At 40.2% G+C, this 13,746-nt stretch overlaps 1 protein-coding gene across 7 annotated transcripts in view; it reads left to right on the top strand.

Moving 5' to 3' along the window:
* The window catches only part of LOC128878186 (5-hydroxytryptamine receptor 2B-like), a 174,570-nt gene that overhangs the window by 111,871 nt on the left and 48,953 nt on the right, over window positions 1–13,746 (top strand). For 6 of the 7 annotated variants that reach the window (XM_054126185.1, XM_054126187.1, XM_054126183.1 and 3 more), the window contains exon 4: window positions 11,862–12,308. In XM_054126185.1, coding sequence (XP_053982160.1) covers window positions 12,191–12,308 — 118 coding nt within the window. In that variant the 5' untranslated portion in view covers window positions 11,862–12,190. The remainder of the gene's footprint in view (window positions 1–11,861; window positions 12,309–13,746) is intronic. The other variant, XM_054126186.1, reaches the window with a different exon arrangement.

Below are 13,746 nucleotides of genomic sequence, written 5' to 3'. Positions count from 1 at the left end.
ACGTGCCTCCTATTGGTATATCGAAGCATATAAAATCTTCAAACCCCCCCTAACCGAATATCAAAGGATTGTTACGCCACTGCCCCAGAGCGTTGAATTGCGCTGTGCGGTAGTGCAATCGGTGTTTCTCTTCTTCCTTTAGCGACTGAATAATCGCATAAACGCAGGTTGCGTCTCTGCGCCTCCGTTTGTGTACTCATAATCTGACGCCCACGGCGATACGCGCAAACCCGACCATACATTCATCGTTACATCAACACGAGAACGCGAAGGCTTTACGAAGTTAACCTCCTGGATAGCAAGAAAGGCTAATGCCGTTTCTCCGACAAAGAGGACGATATCCGCGGGTACCTGCGTGTAATCCGGCATCATTTGATTATCTTCCGCTATTCAACGTTCTCCCTATCTCCTCCTTCGTCTACCGTCTCGGCTCGAGTCACACGCTATAGAAACGGGTCTTTTCACGGTAAAATTACAACCGGAGGAAGCAAGACTGAGCGATATTTATTGCGCCACGTGGACTCACGTTTCGCTATTAAATCGATGTTTAACCTTCTCGAGCTCGCACTTTATTTACCGTATGGATGCTTTAGAATGAATTTCTTAAAATAATCGACGAAAGACAAAATTAATTTTCGTGAATCATTTATGTACCTTCACGTCAATCTGAGGAACACGTTTCTTTTATTGGATTTCACTCTATTTCGTCGCAAATACGACGAGATGGACAGAGTTCTCTTTGAATATAATGCAGATTCAGATTTGACGTTATTAGTACACACTAACACAGCTGGTTGTTGGTATCATGTAATGCATATAATGAAAATAATTATTCCTATGTTCGTAAGTATTTCGTCACCACTGTAATACAAGGGTTGTTATACTTCTCTCTTCGTATATATACAGGGTGTTCATCTACTGAAGAAAGAAACATTAGGTGACACCATTGCAGGTGATGTTACTTAAAACAAGAAGAAAATTAAGACTGACAAATGACGAAACTAACATTGTTATCGTTCCTTCGATACTTCTGTGTCGTATAAATTAATACCTAAACTATTTGGCATACATTCCGAAGGTGGCACCGATCAAATAACCGAAAACGTTTAATAATCGCTCGTTAGGAGCTGGGGTGAACCGTGTATTTTAATTACGAGTAATACCGTGCGTGTATCCTGCTCTCGGCAAGTTCCAAAATTTCGCCAGCGACTGAATTAACGCGCGACGGTAACGCGTTAGGGGCTGTAAATCATCCCTGAAACAGCCGCTACCGCTCGCATTGTAACTGCGCCTGGGAGTATTAGAGCCTCGAGCTCGATAAAGACGATACCGCGGATAGGTTTATGCCGCGCTGGAATACGTAGCAACGCGCCGTTTCAAAGGTTTGGATCACGTTTTGAGTTTCCGGTTTGTACACCGGTGCGTGAAGGCAATTTTCGCAGCGCTTGCTACGTTGCGCCGCGGTGTACTTAGGGTGCTCTATTACCGGCGTTAACGCCCTTATTGCTTCGAAGTGAAGGCGAACGTTAATGGTAGCGTGTGTCGTTTAATGTATGCGCATAATCTCGATCGTTGAGCAAACGGTGTGCAGTGTGGCGTATGGTTAACCCTCTTTTGAAATTCTGAGACGCTTACCTGCCGTCAGGGATGGGGAAAATGTATTTCTTTGAGTAAGTCCCGAAATATATGTAGGCTTGGGAAATTAATTAAGGTGGCGGAAATATTAGACACAAGTGAAACTTAACAAAATTGTTTATTTAGGCGGGATTGCTATTACAGTCAGTCCCATAAATATTCGTACTCTGTGTGTCTATTGAAGAAATTTGTTTAAATTGAATGGTAGGTTTGATGTTTCCAAGTTTATGTTTCTATGAATATGTATAAGCTTATTCGTATACGTATTTGCAATTGCAAATTCATTTGATAATATCAAAACTATTATTTAATTTAGTCAAACTTCTTCAATAGACATGGAGGGTACGAACATTTATGGGATTGACTGTATGTAATAAAAGATCGTGTGTATACTATGTAAATTAATTTCTCTTCTTGACAAAAGAAGTTGTAGGGGCACATCATAAATTTTGATTTCGATAAGAATAGCAATCGAATCGATGCTCGGCTAGAAAATGCCATCGTTAATTGGCGGTCGTTGGAATTTTCTTCTCAAACTGTAGCACCCTCGACGTAAACGAGAAATCTTCGGAATACTTTGTAATTATCTTGTGGATAAAATCTGGAAGTCGATCGCGAGATAGTAAAGAGCTGCTTAGCGGTGCTCGAGTACATTGCTTCGACTTCGATAAGGTATTTATTATCGAAACGAAGAGGGTCAAGCATCCCTTCCGTTTCGTTTTGGAAAATCAAGACAGCAAGTCCGGTATCTTTTGAGGCGCGATCTTCGAGATCTCGTTTTAAATACGAAGCAGTATATTATATTAACGTAATCAAAAGGATAGCCAGGCTGGGGATGGCCGCTGCTGATAACCGAACCTAGCGAAACGGAATTTATGGAAAGGATATTCCGTCATAATGGCGATGCCCGAGTTGCAATTTCCTCCTGCATATCGGATGCATTATCCGCGGATATAATTTCTCCGGCTTTCCACCGTATCTCCGTATCTTCTTTCTTATCTTTTCCGTAGCGACTTCCAGCCCCTCTGGGGTTTACACGCGGAAACGTTAGATCCCGAGTTCAGGTGGGCTTGGAATTCGGATTTACGACCACACTTGTGCATTATACGCGTGTATTAGACGTATAAATTAATTATGTGCCTTTACAAGGTAAGCTTATCGTGTATTCATAAGGAAATACGATACGTCTTTTAATCTTCCCTCGGTCATACATTCTAATCAGTGTGTTTCATTAGTAGAAAGTTGGTTTAAACTAGAGTTATGAACAACTAAACCTGAAGGCAAGGGAATTAATTTCCACGCCTAATAATTGGCAACTACAGTTGTAGAAGAACCAAATATATGTATATTATATATTTGATATATATCATATTTCCTTGTGTCATAAATGCATAAATCCGCAGTTTAGTTAGTTATTCTCACCGAATTAATTTCAACGTCTAATATTAACCACTGACAAAGAAATAGACCGATATTCGGATGATCATAAAGCACTAAACACCTGTCACATGAAATTGACATCACAATGGATCTTCGCGTGCCTGGAACGCTGCCAGCCTCGAAAGAATTCCTCAAAAATTTGCCAACAATCGCTCCCCATGCACGACTATCGCTGCGTTATATTCATTCACGTTTTCCCCGCAACGAGATGATTTATTTGTAACAGCTGCGCACGCGAGCCCATTTTTGCCGCGTTCCCTCGCGCCCGGATGGATCGGATCGCTGAAAAAAAATCCTCGGGGACCGGATAACAAAACAAATCACCCAACGATGATTTACCGAGACCTTAATCCTACTATACCGCGATACACGGCGTGACGATTTTTCATGGACTCGATGACCGCGTGTCTCCATCGAGCGTCACGCGCGAATACCTAATCCAGCGATTTACTTCCGTTTCCGGTTGGTACAACTACTTCGGTTTGACAACCGTGAGTACCGTTAAACGCGAAACAATCGTAATTCCTCTTTCGGGAATGAGATTATCGCGGGAAAAAAGAATTACAGTTGATGCATTAATATAAAAAACCATACAGAAAACTTACAAACACTTCCGTTCTACCAGAATTATTACTCCAGCGTTTCGGAGCGAAGGACTATAAAAATACTGTGACGTTGGTGGATTTTTCTTTTGTTAGGGGTCAATCGGTTCCATCCTCGTCGATATTCGGCGAGCTGCCGCAAGTTATGAGTGCTCGGTTATTGACAGACGAGCAGCTCGGTGCCGAAATTGATTCCCGTATGAGCCGCGCAGATGGCAAACCGATTAACTCCGTCATTTGGTTAAATTTGAAATTTTCATACATAATGTAGCGTCGATTCTGCCTCTTTCAATCTGACCGAACAATTCTCCTCTCGTTCGCAGAAAGGTTTCACAGAGCGACGCACTTGAATCGGTGAATTAAACCGGTACTCTAACATAAAGTTTCGTATTTCATTAAATTCCAACTCGATAAAAGGTTTCGTGAATGCTTGATATTTATGATACGAAATTAATTTGTCGATCAAATTAAATTACTTGAATTATTGAGAAATAATTCTTCTGGTTAAGAAAGTGTAGGTGAATTTGTAACGACAAGGAAAGGATCGTCACTCCAATTACCTTAATAAAGTGTGAACAAAAAGTTATTTTTTAGTTTCCAATTAAATTCCGTCATCAAGAACACTATCCCGTGATAATGTGTAATCTTCGAGCTAACCAAAGGATGGTCTTCCGAATTCCCCGCTTTTTCCACGATCCCTAAGCAAGCGACACATTCAGGTCAGTGAAACTCTCGTCAAACTTGCGTCGTTAAGTCCACGTGTACTTTAATCAAACTCGATTCATCGATGAACGAACGTGACAAGATCTCGAGGCGGAATCGTTCGCAGGGAAGGAGCGGCAAAGTCTTGGGCGTTATTAAATTTTAAGCCCACGTGGTGTGTTCAAAATGAATATTAATATTCACCGGGTAGTAAATCTTTACTAGTGTTCTGGTATCAGGGGACCCTGGAATAATCCATCATAGATACTAATAGTAATACTTAAGGGTCTAATGTAAATAAAAGTTGCACGTATAAAAATTTCTATTCTGAAAATTCGATGGCAGAAGTATGACAATTTTTCTAAAATAAAACAAATAATATAAATGAATCCTAGAGAGTCATTTGGGTGTAATACAAAATGGAGGAGCTCTGTTTAGGGTCGATTCAATACCAAATTAAATTAAAAAATCTAAATAAACAACCCTAAAATATTTAATAATTGTTTTATAAACATATCTCTTAATCTTAAATCCTACTCCTATTATGGCAATAGCAGGGCATTAACTACTATATCCCTAACTCTTTGATTGTACATAGTTAACAGAAACAGATAGCACTGTCGCCTTGTTGATATTTACAAAGCTAAGTAGAAATAGCAAGAAATAGTCAGACATGTTTGCCATATCATACTGCATCTCACTCGCATCAGACAAAAGTCTAGAATGGATTATCTAAAAAGTGAACCATCTATATCAACCTCAATACTAGTCCTGTAAAATTACACCTTATTCTAGACTAAAACACGTACTTAAATCATAAAAAGAAAATTCCCTAATTTCCCTAATAATATCCCATTTATCCTTTTTTTGGATTATTTCACTCAACCTCTAGCATCTCATCCATACTCTTAGTAACTTTATTCGTCTCATTTTCTATATTTCTTCGCCAGTGTGGAACTGGTAACTCAAGAGGCGATGGGTTGGCTACCACTGTCTTAATCCATGTGTCCCAGTTGGCTTTCCAGGCGAAGATCAAGCTGCATAGCAAGTGTCTCGACCGTACTGATGCTGTGAACGCGAACACACGCGTATACGTGTGTCTCCGATTCTACTGATACTCAAAGTTACTCGCTTAACTAAGTTCCTGCTGAATGCGCTTAACAACCACGAGCCTTGTCTCGCCCCACCGTGCAGCGTCTGCTGTATAATTTAACGCCAAACTTTGCGGCCTTACGTACAAACGTGGCCGAATTAGCCGGATACGTATTGCAGCAGGCTATTTCGACTTGCGTTGGCAATTTTATAATTACTTGGAGAAGGCAATGCCGTTTTCGAGGGCGTGTTGCGCTTGTTAGCGAGATCATGGCAAATAGGAAGGTCTTGTTTCGTACGGAACAGGATCGATGATAATTATCGTGTCGATGTTATGGAAGTAGTGCAGTATCTGACAGTAGTCAGGAAATGCGTTGACTTTGGTTATAAATAAAATTCAGTGCCAACGAGGTTATACTTTTTGTGATTAGGGTAGTTTCTAGCTCGAGATGCTGAAAATTGAGAAATTGTAAAGAATATTTTCGAACAGAACAAGTGAATTCAAGTGAAATTCTAAAAGAGAGTGATTTCTAAGAATTTGTTCAACAAACCAAGTGAGTTTACGCAAAGACTCTGACGAATCTTAAGAATTGTACGATTCTACGAGAAATTTATGCGATATCGAAAATCAGATAGAACCCAGCAATCAATTTGTCACATCAGTAATATTAATGGCGTGTTAGGAGTATGACGGACGATTATCTCAAATCAGTCGCAGGTCGCGAACGCTATTGATGGTGGTAAGATGTACATGACTAAACGTGTAGGGAAACATAATTATCTGATAATTACGAGACAGCTTACTCGCGCGACACTTGGGAATATTAAGATTAAATCGGCTTTGTTTGCGAGTCATAACGGCTTGTTGGGATCTAATTCTAACGCACAAGGCTTATTAATATTATATTCTTTGCAACGAACACGAATATGAGGTCACGAGTACAAAGTAGGGATTTAGCTTTACAGAACGTGTGAGGTAAGTCATTCATGAAAATAATAGTCGTAGCCTCACACTATGACTCCTTTGATCCACGCATATTAATTTGATAAAATTGTTTCAGTCCAACATTCAAAGAACAAATTTAAAGTTAATCATTCAAAGTCGTTTTCACCATATAACGGGACATGAATTTCGGCTGTTCGAAAATAAAAAGATTTTCAATCTTAAAACCATTCGTGGTCGATCGATATTTTAATCCGTACAGTGATCTAGAAATCCTGTTTTCTCGCGTGCTTCTGATCCAGCTTCTGATCCACGTTGTGATCCCTCCCGCGGGACATGATGCGAAATATTGCGGTCAGCGGTAATGTCTGGTGACAATGGCGACGCCAGACGTTAGACTGGCTTTAGAACGTCGGGATTTAGCGACGCTTCGTAACTCAAATCTGCGGGAACTGGAATCCAATAAGAGGTCTCTCGACAGCGCAGAGATCGTTTCGTGATGTATTTCCAGTTATGACTGGCACACGGTTTTATTAGTTATCGCATTTTATGATCAATGCACCTGCGATGAATCTACATTTGAATACAGTTCACCGCAAAAGTCTTGAACTACTCGCAGCTGATGGTCTTACGTTTGTACTTTTGATTTACACTGGCATTTCTCGTGGTTTATTTTCATCTTTAATTAACAAGACTCAAAGGCGTTGACATTCTTTTCATTTTAATGATGTTAATATTTTTACACTCTTTATATGTAGTATTATATTTTCACATTCTTGCTTCTATCTTTACCGAACAAGTCTCAAAGACATTTACATTTTTCATTTTTCATCTCCTGTATCTTTATTTAATCGAACAAATCGTTGAATTAATCGCCGAATCGCTGCTCGGATTAAGACGTAACGCGCAGCCGTCGATTCCACGGTTTTCCCGACCGTTTAATTAAAAGTTCCCGTGCCAGGGAATCTGTTATTCCGCGCTCAAAGACGTGGAAAATGAAGTTTCGACTTCATCGTCGTTTATGACCGATTCCTTAGATAACGAGCGTTCGCAGCTTCACGGAAGTTAACGCGATTACTTTCATTGGCCCGATACATGTCGAGTGTTTTCTCATTAATCTGTATTATCGCGCGACCGTGGATCCGACGTTTTGCTTAATTAGGAGCACTACAAGCGAGGAAGAAATCCGCTCGACGTGATATACTGGCCAAACACGCGCCAAGCAGATTATTTTGCCAGAGAGGTAGACGCTAAGTGAAAAAAAAAACCGCGGCGACAAGGATTCTAACGCCCTGACGCAAATTATTATGGTTCGTTCTTGCGAGTTTACGGTCGACGTGGTAGAACTGCAAAATACGAGTGAACCTACGTGGTCCGATTTTTTAACAACCATTTGTTCATTGTCGAAGGATGACTAATAAGAAACGACATTACTTTCTGGCCCCCGTAATACATTTTCCCACATTTTCACATGGCATAAATAAATAATTCGTACATAAGGTAATAAAGTAAGATTATACAGTATTTACAGTAATAATAAAGTCTCAAAATTTATTTCGCACTTAGCAGTTTTCAAGAATATTTTATTCCTTTCTTGTATCCATTCTTGAACATCCCCTACTCCCAATAAATCACGAGAACAAATAAATGAATAATCCTTCAAGCCGACATTCACGCAGGGGAAAAGGGCGACAAATAAACGAACGACATCGAGCGAAAGACAAATGATATTGGTTGGTGGGGAAAAAGTCTTCGAGTTATGATAATCGAACCATGTGGCGCTAAAGTTTGTCAACAAGTTTTCCCGCGCTCCCCTCGATCCACGAAACACTCTGGCCGGGCAGTATCACCCAGTGATATCGAATTGATTACAGGAACCACTCCCTCTCGCGCCACGTGGCAAGCGTAACTCGGTATTTCCAAATTAACTTAACTTCTGCAGCCTTAATTACGTTTCTTGGCCCCGGCCAACTTTGTTAGCGTGTCGCTACCCATATTGTTTAGCTGTGCCGCCGCCGGCTTCCATTAGCCCCGTGTAACTAACTTCCCTCCTCTTCGGAGGACTTTCCGCTTTCGAGGGGGCTTACGGGATCCGCGGATTAGAAGCGGCTCTGCCTTCGAAGGACACTCGAAGCAGGTTAGATATGGCGCGGGACCGATTACGTTTATAAGTGCGGGATTTAAGTTTATGGACATAGTTACAAGCAGTTTGTAAGAGTCTCGACACGATATTTTTGAAAAAAATTCATTTTCTCGCGAACACTTGCATGTAGATTGTAAATATGTTTAAGTAACTGGTACGCTTTCGTTTAATTATGAAATCGATCTCCCTCATTAGCTACGACCCAGTGACATAAAGTAATTACATATACGAGATGCACGAGTGAACGTAACGAGTGTATTCGAATAACAAGGTGTAATCGAGCGGTGTTTTCGAGAAAATTGGTGAAATTTTAATAGGATTTATTAGTAACTCACAAACATTGTTATAATTGACGTTCTAATGAATGTAAATGAATGCTCAAACTACCACCAAGTATATCCACTTTGTAAGAAGAGTTCAGAAGTTTTTTTTCATGGAAACAGGTGGTTCCCAGTATAAAGGTGTTTCGTCCTAGGTTCCCGGTGGATTTGTTTAGGTAGTAAGATCTGGTTTACTGATGAGTCCACCAGCAACCTAGGACCAAACGCCTTTTTACTGGCCACCATCTGTTTCCATAAAGAACTTTTCCTGAACTAGAAGAAGTGATGCAACCTTAATTGAGCCCCCATTTTGCCATGTATATTATTATCAACTGAATTGGCAGTAGCTAGTATAGCCAAACTTTAGAGTGACGACAGTTAATAAGCATTAAATTGTGTTCCGTAATAAATATGGCATAAATAAATAATCAGAATCGAATCATCAAAAAATGAGTTAACATATAAAAGCTAAATAAATAAGTTAACTAAATAAAAATTCTCCTCCAACCATGTTCAATATTCACAAAGAGAATAATTCACATGAATTATTCTCAATTATTCGCTGAAACTTTGCAACGAGAAACACCTGGGATGCAAAATAGAGCATGCAAGGTGTGCTCGCGACACCGTCGCATGAGTAGCCCGGAAAGAAGAATTATTTCCGTCGAGACGGAGGATCCCGAACGTCAGGGAGACAGAAGGGATCCTTCTTCCGAAAAATCCCCTATAAATGACTCGGAGACTGTCAGAAACGTTGAAACGCTTTTCGCAGTTAAAGCAGAAACACGGTAATGGATCGTGGATGAAGCGAGACGTTAGGAAGAGCTTCCGGGATCGTTCTTTCACGCGTAATTGACGCTCGAATTGACGTATGAGTTGCGTCTTTTGATCAATTTCTTCGGAACGAGCTACCGACTGAAATTATTCTCTCGTACCACCGTCTACGTGGACGAATTTTAGTAATTGGACTAGGCTGACTCTTCTCTTAATAAAAATAGAACGATTGCGCGTTACTTGCAAAATTGACAGACGACAAGTTCATTACAAAGGGCTAACAATTTCGACGACTGAACCTTTTTCTACTACGATTCGAAACTCGTGATAATAAAATATCTTACTGCTACTTTGAAGTGTACCAGTTTAGGAACCTATTTATAAACCAATGTCGCTACGATTAGTTCGAGACTCAACGAAACGTAAGGTGAACAAAGGGTTAAGCATTTTCCGTGATCGTAGAAAACTTCACACTGTACGAAGTTTTATTTTATAATAAAAGTCGTGATTATTGGCGGTGATCGAAGCACAAGTTTATAATGACCTAGTGATAATTTCCATCATCTATTACTATCACTTAAATATTCATCATTTTGATTATTCAGCATTCATGAATGCAAAGGTGGAAATATACTTAATTTTTGTGAAAGCCCATCAAGGGAGAGTAGATTCAAATTATCCAAGTAGGGCGAGGTAGATTCGAAGAAGGTTAAAGAACATGGGCTGATAAGACACGTATTGAGTATTCCACACCTACACGTTGATACTATATCTCGCTTGATTGCTCGTACTCCTCTTAAGATCAAGATTTTCTGTGTACCAGCACGTGTACTCGTTATATCGGTGAACCAGTATCCTCCCAAATTTTTGGTTAATTTGTTACAACTAGAAATAAATGAAACATCTCCAAACGTATTCGATTTTCGAACATTGCAAGGGCATCGACGGACTTACAGAAATATGTTTTCGTACCATATTAGCTTTACCTACCATTCTTTTTTATTTTCCTTAGTCTATGACCTGGGCCAATTACCCGATCCACTTTGTGCAATAATTTCAACTAACTAACTAATAATTTCAATAATTTGAAATTGAACTTACAATTGGTTCTCGAGTGGAGTTCTCTCGGCTCGTGTTTCTCTAGAGATATTTAATTCGAATAGCTTCTGTGACGACGCGAAGCGTTTGCCACTAACGAAACGATGATAGCATTCGTTAATATAAAAACTCTCGCAGTTTGACAGCGAAACGAGAACACGTTACAAAAAAGGAATCGTCAGGGAAAAATCGAGAGCGCTCTATAAACCCAAGTATCCTGCGACGCGTCTCCGAGAGAGGCTGCGCAGTTCATCGTCGAACGAACAGCCGTAAAATTTACTTAATAACGTGCCAAAGTGCCCTGCTTTATCTGGCGCATCTTTACGAGAGTCCTCCTCTATGTCCTCTTAATCTTTAATGGGCCTAAGGAAAAGGCAAATTTCTTTGCGCAAACGAGCTTTCGTTTTTCCTTTGCCTTTACAGAGCCATGGAGATTACAGACTCTCCAGGTTACGAAAATTTGTTACTGTTTTTGAATATCCAGGGAGAGAATTTGTTTGCTGGATTTACGATACGAGAGCTAAACGATGTGCAAGTTTACAGAGATCTTGACAATATTCGATTCATAGGATCGTAGGATAATATAAAAATTCATAAAGATTGTAAATAGATAAGACACCAGATTTTCATATTTTATACTACTACGCGTTTTGATAGACCAAATATCGTATAATAATTACTTTCGATAACGACGAGGGTCTAAAGTACATTGATCAACACTGAATCAAATTCAGTTATACTTATCACAGCTGTTGGCTGCTGAACATCGTTGGTCATAATAACGCAACAGATATTTATGCATCTCTGAGAAATATAAATATACGAAAATATACGAGGTATCCGAACGGATACATAAATATATCAAACATAAAATATAAAATACAAGTTCCAATATTTACAACTCAAAACATACTTTACATCCATAAAGATACGAATTTGCATAAACCTCCACAATCTACTCCCAATTTATTCGCTGTCTATATTAACGATCAGTCCCACTGTACCAAAGGAAACCTGAGATTCGAACCATTCATACGAGACAAACAAAAAATTGCTTAGAATTTGAATGAGAAAGTTGGAGCAGAACCTGATTATCTCTATTGTTGTTGCAGGCACAGTCGACGCCGGGACGCTCGAGTTCAAAGGGGTTGTACGTTCCCTGCGAGCGTGGGTCGTGTTATCTCCGCGAAATAGATGCCGGCGGTGGTTCCCGAGGGAAAAGTAAGAAAGTCGTCCAATGACGTGCGTATTAAAGTTTCAACGGGCAGACATTAACTCCGTCTCGGGGAGCAGGGCCGGCCAAGGTCGCCGGGAATAGAAGATTCATATCCGCGGTTCTGCTCCTGACGGCGGACCATGGTACATTATTTAACGAGATGATAACCAGCGGACATTGAAGACCCAGCCAGGACAGAGAGAACACGTGTATATCTCGGACGTCATGGAGGAACACGTCAACCAGGCTGGAAACTCGTCCGCGGATGGTCTGGTCTTCACCGACGCCTCGATCATCCTCAGGGCTTTGGTCCTCGGTCTTCTGATACTCGTCACAGTTGTCGGTGAGCATTCTTTATTCCACTTTTTCTTCTATTGTACTCCTTTTTAATTATTCCGTTGGTTGTGTTACGTTTTGTTCGGTTACTCTCGAAGAGGAACGATGTATCGTTACGATCGAACCAAGGTCGATAAAAGGTTAACAAGAATTATATTAAGAAAGAAATTAAATTAGAGTGAAAAGTATAAATTAGTGGTTATTACAACAACAGAAACGATTTTATACCCTGTTTTACCTTGTCAGTGCAAATTTTGCATATCTTCGCGCGATACTATTTATAATATTACGTTATAATTCTCCTCGTTCTCTGGACAACAGCATTTTATAATTAAATTACATTGACGCTATTTTTAAACGTAATAATTCCCACGTATAATAAACATGATCGAATAGCAGATTTAGCGAACAATTCCACTTGTAAATGTTCTTGGCGGAACCTCTGGAAATAATTTTAACTAAGAGAATTTAAAATAAGAGAATCTAATTTACCCTGAATTCTTCTAATTGTATCGTCCTGGCATCTGTAAAAAAAAGTAGCCCAAAATTGACATCTAAAGCTCCAGCGGCAAATAGAATTCGCGAACGTCTCCATCATCCTCGGGGCTTTGGTGCTCGATCTTCCCGATCCACGTCACCGTTGTCGAGTTTCTCCGATTTCGATTCTTCTTCATTTTTTCTCATTTCTCGTCGCGAGATTCGAAGAGATACTCGATAGGTTGTCGGAACAGGTACGGCAAACTTTTATTTGTTTTCGACAGCCCGCCTCTGTCTCTCCGAGGGCGCGCAAGTTTTATGAAAAAAGATATCGCGAGTAAAATATCGGGGGTCGAGAGTGACGTATCGCGAAACATTATGAGGCATCGATGTCGGATATGCGGCGAAACTTGTTGGCAATTTGGTTTTCTCCACGGGTTCGCGTCAGTTCTATCGAACCGTACGTTCTCGAAAGTGTTCCTCGACCCGAGAAAACCGTAATTGCGTTCAGACACGTCTGCGAAGGGGCTTCGAGGATAGACTCCACCGCAGTTAGCATCGGGATTGATTTAAGGCGCGAAATTCAGGATCCACGGAGGGTTGGATTGATATCGGCGAGAATCGTTTCGTTTCCACGGCGCCAGAGACGTCTGGGATGATGTTTCTTATTTATTTACTAGCCGCATCCCGCGATTTCACCCGCGTGGAATACCGACGTTGCAACCCCTTTTAACCTCTTATGGATTGAATATTCGAAATATCCTTTCTTATTCTTTGTATACATCATAAAGGAAACCTCTGTGCAAAATTTCAACTTTCTAGGTTCAAGGGTTTAGCCTGGACGTTGATTGTAATCAGTCAGGACTTCATTCTTATATATATAGATGATTTTGCGAGGACAAAATAAATCGAAAATGAGCAACAGAGTCTTTCAATTTGAGCTTTTAATTTTGAGAAAATTTATCTTG

The sequence above is a fragment of the Hylaeus volcanicus genome, chromosome 6 (assembly GCF_026283585.1).
Source record: "Hylaeus volcanicus isolate JK05 chromosome 6, UHH_iyHylVolc1.0_haploid, whole genome shotgun sequence".
NCBI classification, from domain to species: domain Eukaryota; kingdom Metazoa; phylum Arthropoda; class Insecta; order Hymenoptera; family Colletidae; genus Hylaeus; species Hylaeus volcanicus.
The sequence above is the reverse complement of the archived record's forward strand: the minus strand, read 5'-3'. Positions and strand labels throughout refer to the sequence as shown.